The 24,277-nt window shown below is 41.0% G+C and overlaps 1 protein-coding gene across 6 annotated transcripts in view; it reads left to right on the forward strand.

The window, feature by feature from the left end:
• RERE (arginine-glutamic acid dipeptide repeats) overlaps positions 1–24,277 on the forward strand; it is a 402,767-nt gene that overhangs the window by 199,699 nt on the left and 178,791 nt on the right. For all 6 annotated transcript variants that reach the window (XM_030538001.1, XM_030538000.1, XM_030538003.1 and 3 more), the window contains one exon: positions 22,923–23,028. In XM_030538001.1, the coding sequence (XP_030393861.1) occupies positions 22,923–23,028 (106 nt within the window). The remainder of the gene's footprint in view (positions 1–22,922; positions 23,029–24,277) is intronic.

Raw genomic sequence — 24,277 nt, forward strand, 5'->3', positions numbered from 1 at the left:
AGGTTGGTGTAACTGAAAGTCATCAGCACTTGACCGCCCTTGGGCAGCTGAAGCTGTTTGACTCATGGCCTCATGCAGACTTCATTTAATTCCTGTGTGTCAGGCTGACTGGATTGACACTTAGCTTCTATGGTCTCACCTTAGAACGTACCTCCTGCCATTCCATGGAGCTAAAGCAGAACGCAGCACCACTCAAGTTTGGCCCCTCCACAGATGAAGCTGAGAGGCCAAATTTGATTGGTGTTTTGACCTAGTGATTGGGTCACAATGCCACTGAAATTTGGCTTGTCCACCCCTCTGTAGATGGAGTAGATGGGCCAAGCCTGAGTGGCATTGCGACCCCCTGTGCCAGGTCGCAGTGCCACTTGGTTTGGGGGCTCTCTCACATGGGGGGGTCGGCGGCAAACTGTCTTTCAACAAGGACAGGAGGCTTGGGAGTCAGTGTGGGACAGTGCTGCAAAACCCAGGGGCAGGTTGGGAGGTTTGCTTTAGAGGGAGTGATGGTACAGATCATTATCTATAGACAATACATAAAAAATAAGACATCTTGGTGACCCTCAGGACTCCTGCCTATCCTTGTGTTTTGTGTACATTAATGGCAGTTCATTAAACTGCATGGCTCCAACATGCATGCGCGATTATGTATGTTTGGGGGAGGCGGCATTCAAGACTTGAGGGGTTTAACCCTCTTGAGAAAATGTTTTTTCCTTTAATCTTCCCCCTTCAAGTCATCTTTTTTTTTTTTTTTGAGCACTTCCTTTTTATGCCAGGTAAACATGTCCATTTTGTCCTCTAGTGTAGTTATTTCTGGTTTTAGCATCTTCAATATCTAGCTATTTCCAGATGAATGGAGGCCATCTTTCTAATCTGTTGGTTTAGATTAGATTGCAGCCTGTGGACCCTGGCTTCGGGTTTATTTATTTAGTATTGATTTACATATAGATACAAAGAGTAAATATAAAGCCCCATGCTGCTAATGCTAGCTGCTGATGTAGCAGCAGATCTGTCTTAGACATTCCCTAAACAGCATACTACAGAGTCTGTGCTCATCTTGTTAAAGTTGCTTAAGGCTGCTGCTCTATCTTCTTGCACAATTGTTCTGATTTGTATCACAATAATTATTTACATTGCATTTTTAATTAATGTCATGACATGACCTTGTTTATCAGCCAGTCTCCAAACTTCCCATAATGCATGAAACATGAGTATTGGTGGCTAGTATGGAAAATTGAGTGTTAGCTGACTTCTTCAAACCATAACTTTTTGAATAAGCAGCATGTGTTGTTTTTTAAAGCCCCTGTTTGTCACCAGTGTAGACCACCATAGTAGTGGTAGCTTAATTTATTTCCTGCTATATAAAATAAAATATCTTGGACTACTAGGTAGCATTTTAACAGCCGTGTAGGCACCCAGACTCTACCCTGGGTTCACAGAGTGAAGTCTCTTCTGCCTGTTTATCCATGCAACTCCTGTAACTCTTTGTTAAAAGGGCAAATCCTTTAGTGAGATGTTCAAGGGGCCATATTTCCCTGATATTTAAAAGGCGAGAAATCTATTTAAACTGTACAGTGTATATAATGGCTTCAAACAGCTCCACTGCTAAGCTATGCTGCTTTTAATGTAGGTGATAGATGTTGTGGCTGGTTGTGCTGAGCAATTAGATGTGAACTGTATCCCATATGACCAATGTCAGGAGTACTCTGAATGGTAGCTTCATTTTGGTATTGCCTTTCTTAAGGTTTAAAGTTTAAAAACCTTAATGGAATTCAATTACCAGAGCCTATATTCAATGATTAATTAAATGCATTTGTAATACCATTAGCTGTTAGATAACTGTTTGTGAATTGTGCTTGACATTGAGTGTATTTGATTTACAATGCGTAACGTGTGCAGTGCAGCAATAGAAATGCTAATGAGGCAGTGTTTTAAGGAGGGTAGCTCTCAATACTTTGTCAGCAGCTTGCTGCCAAATTTACTTCTGTGAAAAAGGCATAATCTGTAATCAAAGTGGAGTTTGTGGAAGCACCAAACATGAGCAAAAAATCCAGTGATCTCAAATAGTGCTTATTGCTTTCTTCAGTAGTGATTTTATTTTATAGCCTTATTAGTGAGTCCAGCGCCCCCTTTTTTTTAAATATGCAGCTCTTATGACGTTGGGCGGAAGAATGGCTGAGACTTCTCAGCAACATATTTTCCTTTAATTTATGTTTTGTATAATAGCATTGAATGACACACCATGTGCATAGGTGTATGTACCTGTGCATATGAAAACGAGTTATCTTGTGGTGTAAAGATTTTATCAACACCAGTGTTGAGATGGCCTTCAGTGGGTATCATTATGGATAGGTCAGTGAAAACCTCTGCGCAGTGTGCACTCGTATATATTAAAAATAAATCGTAAGATAAGAAACGAGAAAATAATAATGAAAATGTTAAAAACGCTATCAAATAACTCATTCCTCCCCTGTGTGTGGAACATGATGTTTAGTTCTGGACATGGATTTAAAAGAAAAGTGGAAATAGGGGGGTTTACAGATGAGTGAGAAACTGTTAGAGGCATCAGTATGGAGACAGACCAAAAAGATTGACTGTTCAGAGGAGAGGTGACATACATACATTTCAAATTAACGACTTGTGAAGGGAAGTGTAGGTATCATTATTACTGCCTAGCTCTTGTATAGCGCTTCACAAAAGAGGGGAGTATCAGGCACTTTTTACAGATGGAGAAACTGAGGCACAGAGATGATCTGACCTACCCAAGGTTACCGAGTAGTGAATATTGATGAGAGAGGGTAAAAAGGTGTGTCTGATAATACCGGAGCAAGGTCACATTCTGTGAGATTGAAAGGCAGCAAATTTAAAACTGATAAAAGGAAATAGTATAACAAATTATTAATGGGTAAAACTCATTGCCATTAGATATCACTTAGGTCAGGACATAAGAGGTTTTGCAAAAGGATTAGGTATTTATATAGCTAATGAGAACATGCACAGCTACATTAGGTAAGACTACATAAATATACAATTTATTTTGCTTCATAAATCAGCCACTAACCAACAAAGATTTGGAAGAAACTTCTCTTTTGGGCTGATTATTTCATAACATGATATCTTGCACCTTTCTTTGAAGCATCTGGCTCTGACCAGTCAGAAACAGCATATTGGACTGAAAAAAACCCTATTGGTATGGCAACTCCTATATGTTTATACATTTTGTGTGTGTGTGTGTGTATATATATATGTGTATGTATTTACATATATACACGTATATGTATGTGTATACGTATACATATGTGTATGTATTTACATTCTTTCACGTGATTTGTGTATGTTAAGAAACAAAAACTAAAAACACCATCTAACACAGATGGTTTAAACACTGGAGAAGCCCGCAGGTTTTTTAGGAGTCTGTGGGTTTGCCTTCACTGGAGTCGCAGTGTGTGACAGAAGCTTGTGTAGGCATACTGGATTTAGTTTTAACTTAGCTTACTGGTACTAACGAGGCCATGGCAGCATGTTCTTCAAAGTGGGCTGTACATGCCAGCCTAAGATCCTGGGTAATTACTTAGGTGGCTAGCCTGCATTGAAGTGTGCGTTGCTCCATCTTCACTGCATCAGTACCTGAGCTAGCTTAGGTATGTCTATATGAGCTGCAGACACACCCTGTGAATGTAGTGTAAATCTCCCCGGTGTTAACTGAGTGTGAAGTACAAAAGGGTATGAGGTAAAAGGCTTCGTAGCAATAGAGTGGATAATGTTGTGGAATACTGCTTGTTATCTCCCACAAATGAATGACCTCTAGGTAAAGGCATTCTATTTTTCAATGTACGCTTAAGCTTTTGATGCCAAAAAGTATTTTAAAAAATAGTAGATATGGTAGATATGCTTTTTCTAGCGCTGAAAGCTATAATTAAACAGGTTTGTTCCTGCATAGCTGTATGCTGTAACAGTGTGGTTAGTGCATGTTTCCGCGTGGCTCATCTGACACCATGCACCACAGAGTGGAATTCAAAGAATATAAAAGGGAAGCAGAGCGGAAAGATACCACAATGGGATTAAATGAGATACTAAGCAATGACCCATAACCTTTGTGAAACAGTTTGCTAGTTTTATATTAAGGAAACCAGTTTTCTTTTTTTAGTATAGTTTCTTTTTCTTGGCTAAAATGAAGTTCTTTGGTTGGTAATATAAAATTGTACTGAAGTTTAGAGAATGTCAGCACACTTAGGTATCTTTTACTTGTACAAAAACAGGCACGTTGCTAGATTTTGGCTTAGTAAGTGGCTGTGTTTCCAGTAAAGCTAAAAGTTTGTAGGGAAAATACTTCTGTTTAACAAAAGAGATTTCTATTTTATTTTAATTACTTAAAATATTATAAGTCATGTCTGTTGTTTTCTCCTTGAAAATGTGAATTAAGATGTGTACAACTTTGCGTTGCATGTACTGCTTACATATCGGAAGCACCTAGACACATACAACACCTGGTGTTTGATATACTGAGTCATATAAACATAACAATGCTCTCAGGTTCTCTTTGTAACTGTGATGCCCCTAGGTGAAAAGGAGGGAAGTAAGGGTTTTACCTTTTTTGGGAGAGAAGCAAATCCTAGCAAAGTTCTTGGAAGGATTTTTGCTCTCCTATATCATTCTCCTGATTGATGTGATTATCATCTTAGAAATGTAGGCCCGAAAGAGTGTGTCTACTCAGCAAACAAAAATCCACTGCTGGCCTGTGCCAACCCACTCGGGCTGTAAGGCTGTTTCATTGCTGTGTAAACTACCAGGCTTGGGCTGAAGCCCAAGTTCTGGGATCCTGCAGGGTGGGAAGGTCCGAGAGTTTGGGTTTGAGCCCAAGCCTGGAAGTCTATGCAGCAGTGAAACAGCCCCACAGCCTGAGAGCCCTGCAACCTCGAGTTGGCTGGCACAGGCCAGCCGTGGATTTTTCTTTGCTGTGTAGATATACCCAAAGGGACCTCAAGAGGTCATCTCGTCCTGCGCTGAGGCAAGACTAATATGTGACTACAGTTGGTTTGGAAATAATTCAGGCAAGGCACCTACACAGTAATTATCTTCTAGTCACAGTGTAAAGGTCATTTAAAAAAAAAAAAGCAGTGATTTTTTCAAAGCAGTGAATTTTCCCCTCTTTGTAATTAAAGGGTATGGTGCTGGGAATAAAGGCTGGAGTCTACATCTAGAAGATGTATTTGTTTTGCCTGCTTCTAGTTTAAACATTTGTCTGTTGCAAAACAGCTTTTAAGCTGTATAGGCAATTTGGCCAGTGTTAAATAACCTAGCAAAGGCCCTAATTATAAAGTAGGTTTCTAATAATAAAAAACTAAATGGGATATAAATTTCAAACCTCTTTTTGGGTGAAAGATTAAATCAAACTAAGTTTATTTTTGAAGTTGAGATTTGTATAATGGAACTCTGAGTTCAAAATACCCATGGACGGATTATAAGTTATTGAAAGCAGTGCTGGCTTGACTGTCCCTTCTCCTCCTCCCCTACCCCCCAATTTGGTTTATCAGCTCTAGTCTGCACTTGGTTTCATGTTACTTACATGCAAGTTCTACACATGTGGGAGAATATGCAAATACCGTTTTACCTGGAACAGTAACCTAAAGAGCACATTTCTTGAAAGACTTCTGCTCTATTTGGTTTTTGTATACAACAGTATGTGTTTGATGCTTTAATAGCTTTGTACCTTACAGGAACGCTGACCAAGCAAATTAGTTTATTTAAAAAAAAAAACTCTTTGCCTCTATTATCAACATTATGTGTTAGAATTAATAACACTTTCACCATCCATTTTATTGTTCAGTGTTTATGCTGTTTTTCTTTTTAGCATTTTTTCAAGGTTGGACCATGAGACGAGTTCTACTCAGTTTTACTTTTTTTTAGGGTCAGTCTCACTCCAAATGCACATTGTTGTCATTTTGGGTTGTACACTGCAGGGGAATGTATATATGCTGTACAAATGTTCTCTGGGAATCTTCTTTGTTCTCCTTCTCTCCTATGTCCCTAGATCCACCAATATGCACAAGCTGATATTCTGCATAATCAATGCCAGATTTCCCCTGACATTGAGCGGAATCGCTGACACACACCCACTTCTTCTGTTCATTGGGAACCAAACAGACAGAGAACCCTGCTCTGAAACTAACCAACCCCATTAATGGCAGCAAGCAGTGTGGGGGTGGCTAAAGAGTGAATATGTTCTCACAACAATAACCAGCTCTTTGTGCCTGGTGTTACGTTGATAGTATATTGGAGAGGATTGTCTTTTAGAATACAGAAGAATACCTATTTTATGTCTAGAGGTTGAGGAGTTAATAAAATCATGAAGTTCATAAAACTGAACACCTCAAAATTATAGTAAGTACGGTGCATAAGTAGCAATATGGTGCACTGCATCAGTTTCTTCTTACTGTTCAACTCTCTGCAAAGTGATTTCCAGGGCACTGAAGGCATTGGAATGAGGAATCAACACCACTTTCACATGCAGTTTTTTCCCATCTGAGGAAAAGAGGTCCATGTAATTGGTTGTTAGTGAGATTGGTGTTCGTAAAACAGTTTGCTGTACTATCTTTGGAGTGCAGAATTCTCTCTTTGTCGTGATGTGAATTGTTTGGAGTTAACCTTGGATGTCTCATAAGTATTACTTTAACGTATTAAACACATTCACAATGGACTCTTTGTTCAATGACTGGGATTCCTTGGTGCTTCAATAATACAAATAAATACTGAGCTTCCTATCTCCCTGTGTGAGAGTAGTTGAGTTGGTGGCTCAAAATACATTGAGCTAATCCAGTGCTCCAGTCCCTTAGAAGAACCTCCTACTGATGAAGTTTGAGCTCCCAAACTGTTGATTTAATGCAGCTTTCTTAGGTATAATACTTGTAAGTTATTTGGGTCAAGGGCAGCCTATTTAATGTGGTCTCTCTAATCTTAGCTGTTTGATGTTAGTGAATAGAAAGACAACAAAAGTCTATAGGGGATGCAAGATTTAAGATAACTGAAGTAGCTTTTTGCTTTGAACAAGAAGGTGTATTTGATTGGAGGATTTATTTTGTCTTGGGAGAATGATTTGCACTGAGAAACTGACATCAGTGCATAATGCCGCTTTAGACTAGGGTCCTTGTGCCTATAGACTATATATACCTCAGTTACTTCAGTGGCAGACACTGTAGAGATGTGTGACTGTTAGGTAGTGTGCACAGTACAGATTGTCAGTATAAATTGTTACTCAGGGAGTGTGAATAAGCCACCCTCCTGAGCAACACAAATTATCTTGACCTGAGTGCCGATGTGAATAGTGCTGTTAGCGGGAGAACTTCTCTCTCTGATATAGCTACCTTTATTCGTAGGGGCTGGAGTAATGAAGTCAATGGGAGAGCTCTCTCCCACTGCCTTAGAGCAGCTGCAGCAGTAGTACTGCAGGATGCAGCTGTGCCGCTGTAAGCTCTGTAGTGTAACCATTGCCTTAAGGACAAGTGGAAGCCTGTTCGCAGTGAAGGTTGCACCCAGCGCCCATTCAGAAAAGATCTTTTTATTGATTAGAAAACCTGGTTTGACCTGAACATTTGCAGATATGTTCTCCTTTGCCTTAAGGGTAAATGAATGTTTATTTGCTTTAGTCATTTAAAAAAAATACTTATTTGAAATTTTGTTTTTATCTCCCCTTCCTTGTTTATACCTACATATTTCCCATAGAATTAATACATTTCCTTGAGACAGTGCTGTTTGAAGAAAATAAGCTGTAATTGTACATGTAGCTGTACTGAGAAGCAGTGCTACATAAGAGAGAGGTATTGTTGTTTTATTACCTCACTGTAGCGTCAAATGAGTAAGAGGGTCTTTTTGTAACTAATGGTCAACAGAGCTCTTTCTTCATCAGAAGTCGCAGGAGCCTGTGTCTTGGGAACTTAAAAACTAGTGTTCCAGTTCCATCTCTGCAAGAATTGGGTATGTGTGTCATGGAGAGGGAGCACTTGAGATTGCAGTTATAGTCCCATTTTAAGAGTGATTTTGATTCTCCTTGTAACCCCAAAATAAAGAGAAATCCTTCTGCATTCAAATGTATAGGCTTAAGGCAACAGTAACAATAACAGTATCAGTTGTATAGTTTGTGCACGCATGTCTGTAGGCTGACATTTTCAAAGCAGTGTATGGGATTTGTACACCTCTTATGATGATTTAAACCAGAACCAGTTCTACACAAACTAACACATGCTTTATATATAATACACGTGTCTCTCTGAACAGCAGTGGTTTAAATCTTATAGAAATTCAGATGTAGGATTTTTACACTTAGTGTAATTCTCACCAAACTAAGGGCATGTCTGCATTGCCCCGTATTTCGGACTATGGGAGCATGAATTGCTGTGTGCAGCTAAGTGCTGTGCAGTAACTCTCCTCTGTGGACCAGAACTTAAAGGTTCCCAGGTCCTCTTCAAACAGTACTACTAGGGACCTTTACGTTTGTGCCTACCACGTCCAAACAAGGGAATTACAGTGCAGGATTTTGGGGCATGCTGCTGTTCACATTCCCGTAGTCCAAACTGTGGGCAGCGTGTCCGTGCCCCGAGGAATCTCCATGTCGTGTATGTGTAGATAGAAAAATGGTGTTTTAACTATGTAACCATGCTTATGTAATCTTTAGGAATAGCATGCTCCCAAAGATTGGTGTGTGTGCGTTTGGATGTAGAGAAGTATAAATGTTTGGATTTTGAGGGGGAGAAGGAGGCAAATACAATATTTCATAGATTTCTGAGAGTTAACGACAAACAAGGCCATGAATTAATTTGCATCATACTGAAGTGGCTTCATGAATTCCAGAAGCAGTTTCATCTATTAAAGTTATAGGGAGACGGGGATAGAGAGAATTTTTTGCTGTAAACAATTACAAAATGTCAAGAGGGAGACGTGAAAAAATCCTATATTGTTTTGTCAATAAATTATTATTTCTCCTATATAGATCACAGAAATTGGACTTTACTCTGGAAACAGCAATATTTGATATACCCTAAGCAACTTATTCCTAGCTCAGCTCACACTTCACTGAATACGCTGATCGATTATCTGCGGCTTAACCAAGCCTTCTCATTTCCTGCCTTCCATTACAGTGCTCAATCAAGCCGACAGTTCTTTGTGGCCTGGCTTGTGCACTGAGATAAGCCATCAAGGCATGTTTCTATTAGAAAAGCTCTTGTAGATGGAACAGTCATTAGATAACACTAACAGGTTTAAAGGTTGCAGTCTTTGTGTTGGTTCAGGTTAAGAGGACAGGAGCCAAAAGGCAGCCTCCTTGAGTTGTTTTATTTGAGGTGCAGGGAAGATTAAATAGCACCATATTTAACGCTCTTACTAATATCGTTAATGTCTGTCTTCCTTGCTGAATCCTGAGCACTCTAATTTTTTTGCCAACATTACTATGTTTACTAGCAATAATTTGCATCACCACTCATGTTCATATAGAATTGATGGTGAGCAATATTAATTTCTAAATAAATATGCTGAATACTCTCTAAAAATGCACGTGTTTCAGTTCTAAAGATGACCTTTGTGTTGCCAAGCTGGGTTTTTGGTTTGTAAACAGCTGTTTGGTATTTTCATAATTTAGTCAAGAAATCAAGAGTGCAGAAAGTGCTGTCCAGAGGATGCGGTGGTGACCTTGAGGAAGCCTGGAACCAACACTTTCAGCCTAAAACAGGAAGAAAATACATGCCTGCCACAATCTCTTCACCTTCTGACTTTGATTTTTTTCCAGAGGGTTAATAAAAGTATTCCTGGTTTTCATTTGAAAATAAGCAAGTACTGAAGTTATTTCTCCTACAGCAGGAGAGAGAACGTTGGTAGCAATTCTACACGCAGGAAAAAAAAAATCAATCCGTGAAGCAAGCAAAATCTACTGCCCCTTGATTAAAGACAGGTCTGTTCTGTGGTGTTATGCATAATTGGAATTGTTTTCTGGAACAAAAAAATGATTCCTTTTTGGAGACAAACATTGTCCAAAATACTGTTAATACATGCAAATAATCCACAATAATAAAATATAATGTCAATTTAAAAACTAGTTTTGTGGGTCAGACCGTCTGCACATTGCAGCATGTAAAGTGTTTCTTTTAAAGGGAGAGGTTATTTTTAAACATCTAAATTCATATGTTAACATCTCTTACTCTAGAATATATCAGTTGATCTTTTGGTGTAAAGGATTTCAGCTCTGAATAGCAATTTTAAAGGAGGGAGAGATTTTTCTTTTCCTTGTTTTCCACCTTCCAGTTTGCTGCTTTGAAATAGCTACTGCTCACTGAATCCAGCATGTCCATCTGTCATCTCCAATGTACTGTACATTGCTTCCAAAGCTACTTGTGATTTAACATAGTAACTAAATAGGGCAAGTAATGAGAGAAACTGCTTAAACCACTTGGAGAGGATCTGTGGGACATCTGTGACCATTTGCACAATTTGTTAATCATACCCCTGGTAAGATATTCTGACCCTGTGAAAGCTTTACAAGAGATTTGAATATTAACATGCAATAGCTAGGTTTTAAAAAACATCTATGTTGAAAAAAAAAAAGAGGCTCGCTATTTTTGACTTGTCAAATGAATTTAATTGAACCCAAAAGATACTTGTGCCACTTTTATAGACTATTTAGAATTGTAGTTCATACTCCAGAATAAAGGGATAATTTATTTCACATGGAAATGGATTAAGTGTTTGTGTTGCAAACTGGTTAACAGTAACATGTTTTATTTACAAGCCAGGTATAGTCTTTATTTTCGGTATCTGTGGTTGGAAAAACCTACGTGCTCTTTTATTTTGAAATATTCCAGCAGTAGTTGATAAAATTTTTATATAGTGAAAGAGAGAACCTAAAGGGCAAAGAGAACCTTCTAAATTCAATAAAACGAAACTTAAAAAGAGTTGCCATTCTCAGGATTCATGCTAGTTCTGAATTTCATAAAGATCTGCCTGTCTGTAGCTTTCGTATGACTATCTTTAAAAGATCTATGTCACACTTCGTTAACAAGAGGACATTTGTTCTGGTGTGTGCACATGCTTCCTAAAAAAAAAAAAAAAAAAAAAGGCTGTCACAAAAGTTGGCGTCTTCAGACAGCGTGGTACAATCTACTCTGTAACTGACGATAGTTTGACTTGGAAACGTGGCATGCAGTACAGTATGTCTAGGAATTTTGTTGCAAAACTGATATAATTGTAAGGAACAAGATTCTCATAGACATTTTATATTTTCAGTGAGATTGGAAGATCAGATTTAAAAAAAAATTCCCTGCTGGAGAGTAGACATTCAGAACAGTTTTCAAGATTATGCTTTTAAATTAATCGGACAAAAGCGCAATCACTGTAACAAGAGACCTTAAAGGGTAGCTCTGATTTGAAAAATACTTTGATATTGGTGGAACAAAGATTGCAGCAGATTAGTATGTCAGCATATTTTTAGTTGCATCATCTGTCTAGGGATTTATATATAACTAATTATTTGCACATCTCGATTGTAAATAACAATGTGTTTTGTTGTTTCTGAATTCTGCTTGCAGCCCTTGTCCTGCCATGTAGGTGCACTGCATGATGCAGAAGAAGGAACAAGTCAGCATTTTGGAGTAAATTTTCCCCATCCATTTTGAAACATGGTGTCTGTACACTCAGTTCTCGTCTGGCTGACGGGTTAGTCAGCTGGCAGAGTTTCTACCCTGTTCTTTCTTTTAAATTCCATTTCAAGTGCCCGTTTTACTGCTGTAATTCTCCTTTTAGGGGTACAAAGCACAGGAAATTAGTGCTTTGTTTCCATACCCCAAAAGATGTCTGCGAATGTGATTATCCACAGAGCTTTGAAACTCTGCTTATGCAACGAAATATTTAATTCCACCTTCTTCCCCACCCCAGTTGCGAAGTTCAAAAAGTATATTATTTGTGCCTCTGAACTTCATAGAAAGGATAAAAACAGAGAAGAAAAACTTTTTTTTTCTATGTTATAAAAGCCCCTCTAATTTTTTCCCCCTTTCTTATTTACCTCTTCAGGACTATAATTGGAACTATCAATCTAAAGCAGTCAGTACTGTTCCTGAAATCTAGTGGCAGAGTTCAGTGTAGGGCAACTTTTTGTTCAATTAACCCTAGCAGTATCCTTTGAAGACACCGTTGCGTTTTTGTTTTTTTTTTTTAAGTAAAACTGTTTAATTACTTTAAGGGGATAACCCCACAGTAACCTCTGTTCATGATTGTGCTCTCCTTTGGTAGGCATCATTCCTTCCTCTAACTAATTTTAAAAGTTTCATTGTTAACATAATTTTGATTTTTAAGTCTGGGTTACTCCCCTCAGTAAAAAGGTGAGATTCCTTGAGATCAGCTTGATTAACCTCATTGTGCATTAATTAAAAGCCCCATGCCGTCAGCCCAAGAAATGCATGTTTAAATGACTCATTTATTTATTTTAAGAGAGTGTTTCCTTACATGTTACACTGTCTGTCTGAAATACAGGCTCTGCACTGTTCAGGTAACTTGGCAGTATAGTGGTCTTCTAATTTTGTAACAGGTGGGCTCTTTTGTTGGATTCATTTCCAAGTATTTCATAGGTACATGGCTAAGACCACATGGCAAATATATTCTGAGTTCAGGCCACTACCATGTAAACTCTGCTAGGTGCTCTTTGTGTAATAGGGAAATCTAAATGAATCTTGCTACTCAGCCCATAGTTGCACCCTCCCCCCCCGTGAAATATTTTCCCTTTTTATTATTATTGCAAAGCCAACAATAAGAAAAATTAAAAGCTACAATCAAAGCTTTCAATTTAGGGGGTTACTTTTTTTCTTTAAATCAAGCCCACTGAGTCAGTACACCTTTTCCAGAGTCTCTTCAAATGCTGCATCAAAGGGGTTGGAGATTGCTACCTCCTGTGCATAATTCTTGCTGACCTGGATCTCTGTGCCACTTTTTGTTGAAATTGATGAGTCGTGTGAAACTGGCAAGGGGATGCGATGCAGACATACGTTTGTTTTATTAAATTTGGAGGTGTGGATTGTAGGGAAAAAGTAAAATCTAAAAATAAAAGAGAGATTAGTGGGCCTGGAGTGAAAATAACACCAGTAGATGGTATTGGCAAGTATTTTCCAGTTTAAACAGAACTGGAATATCTGCTAGCTCGTGTTACTGTTAGGGTTGCCACAGGCACTCAGTATGAAGCCAAATATTTAAGACTTCTGGCTTTCTATGTGTAAAAAGACTGCCAAAATTAATTGCTGTCTAAATGGGGATTTCTCCCTCCCTGCATCTCTACCCAAATCTCTACCATTTGCTTAGTTCTGCTGCTAGTCATTTTCAAATTAGAAGGTGAAGTAAGATGAACCCAGGGAGTGGGCAGACTGTGAGCAGCGGGAATAAGGCTTTACATGAAACCATGGATTTACTTCCTACCAAAATAACAGACAACGAGCAACATGTCTTAAAATAAGGTTTATTTATATTGTACTTTGACCTTCTAATAGCACCTTCTCATAGACTTTAAGGTCAGAAGGGGCTATTATAATAATCTAGTCTGCCGTCCTGCACATTGCAGGCCACAGAACCTCGCCCATCCACTCCTGTAATAGACCTGTAACCTCTGACTGAGTTACTGACGTCCTCAAATCATGATTTAAAGACTTCACATTACAGAGAATCCACCATTTACACTAGTTTAAACCTGCAAGTGACCCGTGTCCAATTCTGTATCCAAGGATCTTGGGGTTCTTTATAAATATTAATGAATTAACCCTCCACACCCCTGCTAGAGAAGTAAGTACTATTGACTCTATTTTATGGATCAGAGAACTGAGGGACAGAGAGACATTAAGTAATCTGCCCATGGTTGTACAGGAGATCCATGGCAGAAACTAGAATGGAGCCCAAATCTCCTAGTTCTCTCCGTTAGCCACAAGTCTGTCTTTAACTTGATAAAGTGTAGTGGACCTTTAAGAAATTATCAAAAAAAAACCCAACACAACAAACAAACAAAAAGTGGCCTCTCCATATCCCCACTTGTGGGATGCCTCCTCCTACAGTGCTGCTAAGCTTTGGTTTTCCAGGTTTCCAGGAAAGCAGTGCCCTTTGGGATTGCAGCAGTATCCCCTCATGGCACTAAATGGTCAGAACTGAGGTTATACGAGGCCATACACTCAACTGCTTTATTTTCTTCTTTTCCATGGTGAGCTTTGCTGTGTGCCTGGAAAATCATGTGTGTGTGGCATAGGGTTTTTTGCCCTAAACTCTCCTGTTGATTTTCTGTTACAGTTCAAACTCTTAATAATTTAGCTACATTTTAGAACAGTAATTGTAGGTAATCACAGTTCACATTCCTGGTCCACCTCTGGCTTTTGGTTTTGGACATCACGTCCCATCCAACTAACACATACTAGGTTTAAATTGCATATTTCAGGCCCCTCCATCTTCCTAGATACTCATATGTCTGCCTCCGGTGCCTTTGGGAAAGCTCTTCCTTGGTGGTGGTTCAGTCTGGTGGTCCAGTTTCAGCACAAAAGTATAAGCACACTGGATTCCAAGCCTACCTCTTGAGGGAGGCCTATGAGCCAGGAAGTGCCCAGATCCATCCTTTGTTCGGGTTTCTGTTCCTGTCTGGGAAGTGAGGGGATAGAGAGCAGAAGTCATCAGTGCCAGAACTACCACATACCTTGGGTACCAATTAAAAGGAAAACTCACTGCCACTTCCAGAATGGATGTGCAATTGAATGGGAACCAGGCTCCTGTCAATCTGGTGGTGCTGAGGTGCCAGAAACTTAGATGGTGCCACTTTCCAGATAGGAATTAGCTGGTATGATTTCCTTGGGGCCACAGTCTGTCTGTCTACATGGGAAGACTTCATCTAATTGGTGTCAAACTCTCCTTGGATCTAGCCTCTTACTGATACTCAGCATTCATTAGTACTTAGTTCTGCTTTTGTGTCCCTCAAACATAAGGGTAAGAGGTTGCTGAGTTTGGTTGGTTCTTTGCACTGGGGGACTTGGTGTTGTTGGAGACAAGGAAGAATAAATGTTGCTGTGACTACCTGGAATGGATAGGCAGATCAGAGGTCTTGTTTCTCGCTTACTTGGTGCCAAACTTGCCTCCAGCTCTTCCTGTAATACCAGACTCATAGGGTATGTCTACATCTACAATTTTGCAGCGCTGGTTGTTACAGCTGTATTAGTACAGCTGTATAGGGCCAGTGCTGCAGAGTGGCCACACTTACAGCAACCAGCGCTGCAAGTGGTGTTAGATGTGGCCACACTGCAGCGCTGTTGGGCGGCTTCAAGGGGGGTTCGGGGAACGTGAGAGCAAACCGGGAAGGAGACCAGCTTCCCCGCGGTTTGCTCTCGTGTTCCCCGAACCCCCCTGCAAACCGCAGGGAAGGAGACCTGCTTGCTCAGGGGTTCGGGGAACGCGAGAGCAAACCCGGGAAGGAGACCAGCTTCCCCGCGGTTTGCTCTCGCGTTCCCCGAACCCCCCTGCAAACCGCAGGGAAGGAGACCTGCTTGCTCGGGGGTTCGGGGAACGCGAGAGCAAACCGCAGGGAAGGAGACCTGCTTGCACGGGGGTTCGGGGAACGCGAGAGCAAACCGGGGAAGGAGACCAGCTTCCCCGCGGTTTGCTCTCGCGTTCCCCGAACCCCCCTGCAAACTGCAGGGAAGGAAACCTGCTTGCTCGGGGGTTCGGGGAACGCAAGAGCAAACCGGGGAAGGAGACCTGCTTGATTACCAGAGAGGCTTCCTCAGGTATGCTGGGATACCTGCTTATTCCACGGAGGTCAAGAAAAGCGCTGGTAAGTGTCTACACTTGATTACCAGCACTGGATCACCAGCGCTGGATCCTCTACACCCGAGACAAAACGGGAGTACGGCCAGCGCTGCAAACAGGGAGTTGCAGTGCTGGTGATGCCCTGCAGATGTGTACACCTCCTAAGTTGCAGCGCTGTAACCCCCTCACCAGCACTGCAACTTTGTGATGTAGACAAGCCCATAGACTTTAAGGTCAGAATGGAGCATTGTGATCATCTAGTCTGCCTGCCTGCATATTGCAGGCCACAGAACCTCACCCACTCCTGAAATAGACACCTAACCTCTGGCTGAGTTACTGAAGTCTTCAATTCATGATTTAAAGACTTCAAGTTACAGGGAATCCGCCATTTACACGAGTTTCAACCTGCAAGTGACCTGTGCCCCATGCTTCAGAGGAAGGACCTCCCCCCTCAGGTGAGGGGGCCTCTCCCAATCTGACCCATGGCAAAATTCCTTTCCGACTCCATATATGGTGTCAGTTGGACTCTGATCATATGGGTAAGACCTGCCAGGCAGATACCTGGGAAAGAATTCTCTGTAATAACTGTGCCCTTGCCATCTAGTGTCCTGTCTCCAGCAGTTGGGGATTTTTGCTACTGGCAGTTGCCGATGGCCCACAAGCCATGGTAGGCAGTCCTATCATACCATCCCCTCCATAAACTTATCAAACTCAGTCTTAAAGTCAGTCAATTTTTTTTGCCACCACCGTTCCCCTTGGAAGGCTGTTCCAGAACTTCACTCCTCTGATGAATGTATAGAGAGCAATCCTATTCCCCCTAAGCCTTTTCTTGAGTAGGCTAAACAAGCCGAGCTCTTTGACTCTCCTCTCATAAAGTTGGTTTTCCATTTCTTGGATCACCCTAGTAGTCCTTCTCTGCACCGGTTCCAGTTTGAACGAATCTTTCTTAAACATTGTTAAGGTTTCTTCCCCACTCTGAACTCTAGGGTACAGATGTGGGGACCCACATGAAAGCCCCTTAAGCTTTTTTTACCAGCTTAGGTTAAAACCTGGTTCTCTGCCACCACCAAGCGCTTTAACAAGAAACAGAGAAAAGACCACTTGGAGTTCCTCTTCCCCCAAAATATCCTCCCCAAGCCCTTACACCCCTTTTCCTGGGTAGGCTTGAGAAATATCCTCCCCAAACCCCTACACCCCTTTCCCTGGGAAGCCTGGGTAATCCCCTCACCAATTAGTCCTGGTGAACACAGATCCTAACCCTTGGATCTTAAAACACTGAAAAATTAATCAGGTTCTTAAAAGAAGAACTTTATTAAAAGAAAAGGTAAACTTCATCTCTGTAAAATCAGGATGGAAAATAACTTTACAGGGTAATCAGATTCAAAGAGCCCAGGGGAATCCCCTCTAGCTTTAGGTTCAAAGTTACAGCAAATAGAGGTAAACCCTCTAGCAAAAAGAACATTTACAAGTTGAGAAAACAAAGATAAAACTAACACGCCTTGCCTGGCTGTTACTTACAAGTTTGAAATATGAGAGACTGGTTCAGAAAGAGTTGGAGAGCCTGGATTGATGTCTGGTCCCTCTTAGTCCCAAGAGCGAACACCCCCCAAAAAAAGAGCACAAACAAAAGCCTCCTCCCTCACCCAAGATTTGAAAGTATCTTGTCCCCCTTATTGGTCCTTTGGGTCAGGTGTCAGCCAGGTTACCTGAGCTACTTAACCCTTTATAGGTAAAAGGATGTTGATGCCTCTGGCCAGGAGGGATTTTATAGTATTGTCTACAGGAGGGTTGTTACCCTTCCTTTCTAGTTATGACAAACATGCATCTGAAGAAGTGGGTTTTTTAACCAATGAAAGCTTATGCCCAAGTAAATCTGTTAGTCTTTAAGGTGCCACCGGACTCCTTGTTTTTGTGGATACAGACTAACATGGCTACTCCCTGATACTTTCTTAAACATGGGAGACCAGAATTGCACACAGTATTCCAGATGAAGTCTCACCAGTGTCTTGTATGATGGTACTAACACTTCCCTGGAAATACCTTGCCTTATGCATCCTAGGACTGCATTTGCCTTTTTCACGGCTGCATCACCATAGCAGCTCATAGTCATCCTGTGATCAACCAATACAGCCAGATCTTTCTTCTCCTCTGTCACTTCCAACTGAGATGTCCCCAGCTTATAGCAAAATTTCTTGTTGTTAATCCTAAATGCATGACTTTGCACTATTAAATTTCATCCCATTTCTATTACTCTAGTTTACAAAGTCATCCGGATTTTCTTGTATGGTATTCCAGTCCTCCTCAGTATTGGCTATTTACTAACCTTGTGTCATCCGCAAATTTTATTAGCACACTCTCACATTTTGTGCCAGGGTCAGTAATACAAATGTTAAATAAAATTGTTCACAAGACTAATCCCTGAGGCACTCCACTAGTAACCTCCCTCCAGCCTGACAGTTTTTTTCAGTATGATCCATTGTAGTCACCCGTTTATTAACCAGTTTCTTATCCACCTTTCAACTGTCATATTAATCCCCATCTTCTCTGATTTAACTAATAATTTCCAGTGTGGAACTGTATCAGATGCCTTCCTGAAATCCAGGTAAATTAGACCTACTGCATTTCCTTTGTCTTGAACAATTCTCCGAAAAGGATTTCAGGCTGGTGTGGCACGATCTACCTTTTGTGAAACCATGTTGTATTTTATCCCAGTTACCATTCACCTCTATGTCCTTAACTACTTTCTCTCTTTCAAAATTTGTTCCAAGACCTAGCATTCAATAGAGGTCACATTTCCTGGATCACATTTTTCCCCTTTCTTAAAACTAGGAACTGTATTTGTAATTCTCCGGTCATAGGGTATGATCTCCAGGTTTACGATCTCCTTGCTATTGGGTTTGCAATTTCATGTGCCAGTTCCTTTAATATTCTAAGATAGAGATTATCCAGGCCCCCCAATTTAGTCCTATTAAGCTGTTTGAGTTTGACTTCCCTCGGATGTGGTAATTTCTGTCTCCATATCCTCGTTGTCATTAGCCATCCTGCCACTGCCCCTTAGCCTCATTTAAAAACTGAGGCAAAGTATTTGTTTAGGTGTCCGTAGAACTCTGTCAAGCTCTCCATCTCTGGTGATGTGGTTCTCTCCAGGCTGACTCACTTCTGTCATTAGCTAAGTTCCAGTTCTGTACTGATGTGATTCAGTGGTGCTTCTCCGTCAGATCTGGAAGATGTAACTCCTGATTAGGACTCCCTGTTCCAGGTGCTGTCAGGATTGGCTTCTGCACCCTCCAGGGTGGCATTAGAGGCTTACCTGGGTAGCTGTTGTGACAGAGGAATTGTAGCTTCTAGGCAGTGCTTACGAAGGGTTTTACCATGGTGGCAGCATTCCTAGGGCACCAGGGAATGTGTGTGTATGCATACTTGGACAATTAGCTGATTTATGCTTGCACTTGTTAAGACCTAGAGGGAATCTCTGGGCCACTACTTAGGTCATAGATAGAAGAAAATCTTTACTGATACCCTTGCATCTGAGCTCTTCCGCTGAAGGGTTTTTCAACACTTGCCACGCCACGACCGTCTTGAAGGCAAACCCTCAGGAGTGAGGTTTTTTGGATCTCATGGGCTGGCAATAAATTGCCCTCTGAACGTAGGAGACATGAAGGCACCTTCACTGTTGTCTTTATTGGAGACTAAAGGACAGTGTACTTCCATCAGAAGCCATCCTAGATGTCTCCATTCTAGGCTGTGTACTCACTCACAAGTGAGAAAGTGGTGGCTGGAATCCATAAGCAGACAAATTCCTTATCAAGTTATAGAGCTGTGGGCCCTATGACAGGCTTTCACATTTGCTTTATCTTTATTCAGAGACCACATATACAAATGGTGATGGACAAATATCTCTTAACAAACAGGAGGTTCTCTGATATTCATTGTGTTGGGAGGAGATGGACCTCTGACACTTGTCTGACTCATTGAACTAATCCTGTGGCTCTTCTGCCTTGCTGGCAAAGAAAGCAGGTCCTTGGGCAAGTTAAGTTGCAGACTACATGAGCGGGAGCAGTCTGTGAAGCAGTTGGATCATCTTGTCCAGTAGGCGAAGATCGATCTCTCTCTCTCCCTCTCTCACAGGACAAGGTGCCTAGTTCATTCTTATCATTCCAGCTTGGGCTGGATGAGAGTAATATTTGGAACTCCTGGCTCTCACAAGTACCGTCACTAGATAGTCTGAGTTCTAATCCATTCTACTTCTCAGTCTGCAGTCTTTTCACCTCGTAGCTTGGCTCGTGAGACACTGACTATTTATGATTTAGTATGTTCTGCAAGAGTGTGGCTTGTCTTGCTGCAATCCAAGAGAAGCTTTCATGCTGAAGTGTTGTTTCCCCCAGATGGAAACAGTTTTCTCTGTGGGCAGCAAATAGCCTGTCTCCATTTTCTGCCCTCGTTTAATTGATTTTGAACTACATGTTATTCCCAAGGTATCTTGTTTCAGCCTGTCCTTGTCCTCAATCAGAGAGCACTTACCTGCATTACCAAATGACAACTGTAAAATCGTCAGCCATCCGACTGTTGCAGAATCCTTCAAAGGACTGTTTAATATCTCCACCAGTCAGAAAACCTGTTCCATGTGAGATCTCATTGGGGCTGAGACACAGTTAATGGAGGCACCTTTTGAATTCTCTGTCTTCTGTCTCTCTCACAACAGCATTTTCAATCAGTTAGATCTGCCAGAAAAGTGAGTTGCAGGCTTTGGTGGCTGTTCTCTCCCTCTGCAAACACATTCATGGTCTTCCATAGAGGAGAAGGTTCTCCTTTATTCCATCCAAATTTTTTTACCTTAAGTAGCATCTAGTTTTCCACTCAAAGCGGACCACTAATTTCCCCAAACTACCTTCCCAGTGGGAAACTAGCCTACCTATGCTAGATATTCAGAGGACTTTGAGTTTTGATTTTGGATTGTCCTAAGGTATTTGGGAAATCATCAGAAGTGTTTGCTTCTGCAATCAGTTCATACCTAACCAGATTAGGTGGTGCATTGGCACATTATGCATTTTCTATGGTGTCAGTATCTCAGGTTGTTAGAGCTCACTCTGCCAGGGCTAAGATGGCATTGAGAGCCTGCCTTCATAACATTATCATTGTAGAAATCTGTAGGCCTCCTACCTGAAGCTCTTTTCTCATATTTACTCAGCACTCTTCTCTTGCCTGGGCATCTGTAGTGGAGGTTTGGTTTGGGAGAGCAGTTCTGCAATCTTTGTTTAATTAAAATCCTCATGCCTCCTTCTTGGGAGTTGTGGTGCTTGCTAGACCCTACAAATGGGAACATGGAGAGGTCACCTCAAGGACGTTGTAGTCTTGTTCGTTCTTGTTCTGCATCTTCATGCTCCCCATGCACCTTCCCTCTTATCCTGGGAGTTCTACTTTCTGCAGGACGTTGGAGTTTAATCGAAGGAACTGAGGTGGTTAGAGACCATGTGGCCTCTTGTGACCTCTACTCTGAGCTTTTGGTGTTGTGAGGAGTGGTGGTGAGGAAACAGGAAGCGCTGCTTTCCTAGAGTTTCTAAAGGTTTGCAGTGCTGGGAGAGCACATTTCCCCACCTAGGAATATGCAGAGGCAACTCTTCCAAAGAACTGCAGTGACTGGCTGGTAAGCTTTCTTTCCCTCACTACTTGCTTGTAACTCATTACCATTAAGAGAATTTATGCACTTGCATTAAGAGGAGAACAAAACCTTTATACCCACAGTTATCCTTTCTGTCTATGAAATGTCTCTGAGATTTAAAAAGATTGGGCTGACTTAAGGTACTTTCAGAGATGGTGATGGTAGCCAGTGAACCTGGCACATCAGACAAGTCATTTATCTTTTACGTTATTTCTCTAAATCTTTAACAGAAGCGCAGATTCTTCTCTAAAGCTTGGGCACATTTTCATTGCAGTTTGTTTTTCTGAGCTGTTTTTATACAGACACATGGTAGTAATAGTGTTTGGAGACCTTTTTTGACACAATGCTGCCACTAGCTGGCCCTTCTATGGTACTACATGTGTTTTTTAACTAGAGGCTTAAAGAGCAGTGTTTAATTGCAAGTTCTGCGTGGTTTTTGATTAAACAAGAATAATAGACATTGTTATAACAGGCTAAAGGGGAGGAGGAACAGCAAGAATGTAGACTAAACAATCCATAAATATTTTTAATCTAAATTTAAATATTTTAAGGGTGGTCTTGGAACTGGTAGGAGAATTGCAATGTAAAAAATAAACGTTCTATGCTTGCAGTTGCCTCATTCTGAAGGAATGTTAATTTCCCTTTAGGCCTTCCTCTGTTCTCTTAAGTGTTCTGGAGTAGCAGCAAGAATTGGCTATTGAGGGATTCAGAGACACATTAAAGCAAAGATTCTATATATGTCATAATTTTCTTTATCTACAAATTATTCTCTTGGTGAGAGGTATTTACATTTTAACTTCCGGTTGAGAAGTTGGTAACTGGGGCTGGATTCATAAATATAGACATAGCAAGTCAGTGGTTAGATTCTCTGGTGAGCCTCAGTCTATCCCCTTATAAAGAACTTGAATATCCAGAGCCTGCAAATGTTGGGTTTAAAGTGTGACATCTTTGGTGCCAAACAGGAATGTAACAAAGAGCCCTCAACATGATGGGCAAAGCAGTGTCTCATTGGGAAGGCTTGTGAGAAGTCTGCTGTCCAAAAATGGCCCCATTGAGTTTCTATTCTTTTTGCTGCCAGGAAGGAGCTGATTGCAGCTCCTCTGTATCTGGCTAACATTACTTTGGATTTGTTGGAAGTTGATGGGTGAGAAGATTGCTTGAGGGAAGTGAGAGCCCAAGGATGCTGCTGACTCCTTACTTCCAGGGTTGGTGTTGGCTGGTCAAGCAAGCACAGCTAACGTTGCATGGAAGTGGATGTCACTTGTTCTCTTTAGTCTTATTAAGGATGAAAGCCTCCTGTGCTACAAATATCACTGTCCTTGCGGTTTTTTACATTATATTAATATTTTTCTGCTTTTGATTCTCCTTACCTCAGATTTTGTTCAGTGGTACTTGAGTTCTATGCTTTGGAAGGTGAGTGTGGCAGCCATGATCTCAGTTCCTTTTCAGTAATGCCTTAGACCTTCTCTTTCAGAGCAAACGGGACCATCTCCTTATGAATGTCAAATGGTACTATCGCCAGTCGGAAGTCCCAGATTCAGTCTACCAGCATTTGGTTCAGGACCGACACAACGAGAACGGTGAGTCATACTCTGTAGTGTCAGTCTTAACTTGCTTTTACATGAACATTTACTAGCGTCAAGGGGTGCTTACTAGTCTGTGGAAAACAAGATCAGTGTTTTTGCATAGGGATGTGAGATAAGAATTGTCAGTGTGAACCAGACAGAATGCAGATGAAGTCCTTTAATATCTATGCCTGGGTTCATTTTAGCAGCATATGGGCCCTAACCATAGCTATAATCTGCTGCATTTCAGTTATGATGATTTACTATACTGTATGTATTAATGTTGTACTTGGAGACAGCAGATGGGTCAAGTTATTGACATCCCTTGAGGTTTTTTTGGACTATACAAATTAACATTTATGAGATCAAGTTGCGTTAAGGATAAATCATGTAGCCCCTTTTACTCTTGGATGCCTCTGACATACTGTATTAGATCTAAATTCTTGCCGCGGAGTGATTATTTAGCCTTATTCTGACGTGTGTTAGTACTCACTGTCACATAGTACGACAGTTAGGGTTTCACTGGGAGCATTGCTAACTGACTCTTTCCCCTCTCTTCCACCCACCGTTTTTTGGACTAAATAGGAATAGCCACACTGGGTCAGACCAATGGTCCATGTAGCCCAGTGTCCTGTCTTCCGACAGCGGCCGGTGCCAGATGCTTCAGAGGGAATGAACAGAACAGGGCAATTGTCGAGCGCTCCATCCTCTGATGTCCCATCCCAGCTGCACAATAATAAACCGCTGATCTTCCTAATAGTGGCAGAGACAGAAATTCTTAAATCTTCCAGGATCATTTTTGCCTGGGCTTCAAGAGAGCCATAAAACTTGATTTCAGACTTCTGAGCTGGAAATTTCCTTGGGGCAGCTTCAAAAACACTGAAAACCTTTGGAGGTGAATTGTGATCCCCCTCTCCTCCCCCAATAATAATAATTTTAAAAAATCATGCTGTAAAAGTGGAACACTGCCACTCATATTTAAATATCCAAATAGATTGGCATACAATGGTATAAATCGATTAATATTTTCTTTTTAATGTTAGGAGGGTCTTTTTTTATGTGGCGTAGTAAAATCTGCATGAGTCTAATGATTCACTCTCACTAGTTCAGTTTAAATTTCTAACCCAGGAAATATGGGCACAAAGCCAAAGCCCACATTTTTCATAGCTTTATGCCTTCTATTAAGTAGTATCGTCTGTGCGTATACAAACTATTTTTATGTTAAGTAGGGATTATTAAAGGCATCATTGATGGCTTGATAGTC

This window comes from Gopherus evgoodei, chromosome 18 (genome assembly GCF_007399415.2).
Source record: "Gopherus evgoodei ecotype Sinaloan lineage chromosome 18, rGopEvg1_v1.p, whole genome shotgun sequence".
Classification (NCBI taxonomy): domain Eukaryota; kingdom Metazoa; phylum Chordata; order Testudines; family Testudinidae; genus Gopherus; species Gopherus evgoodei.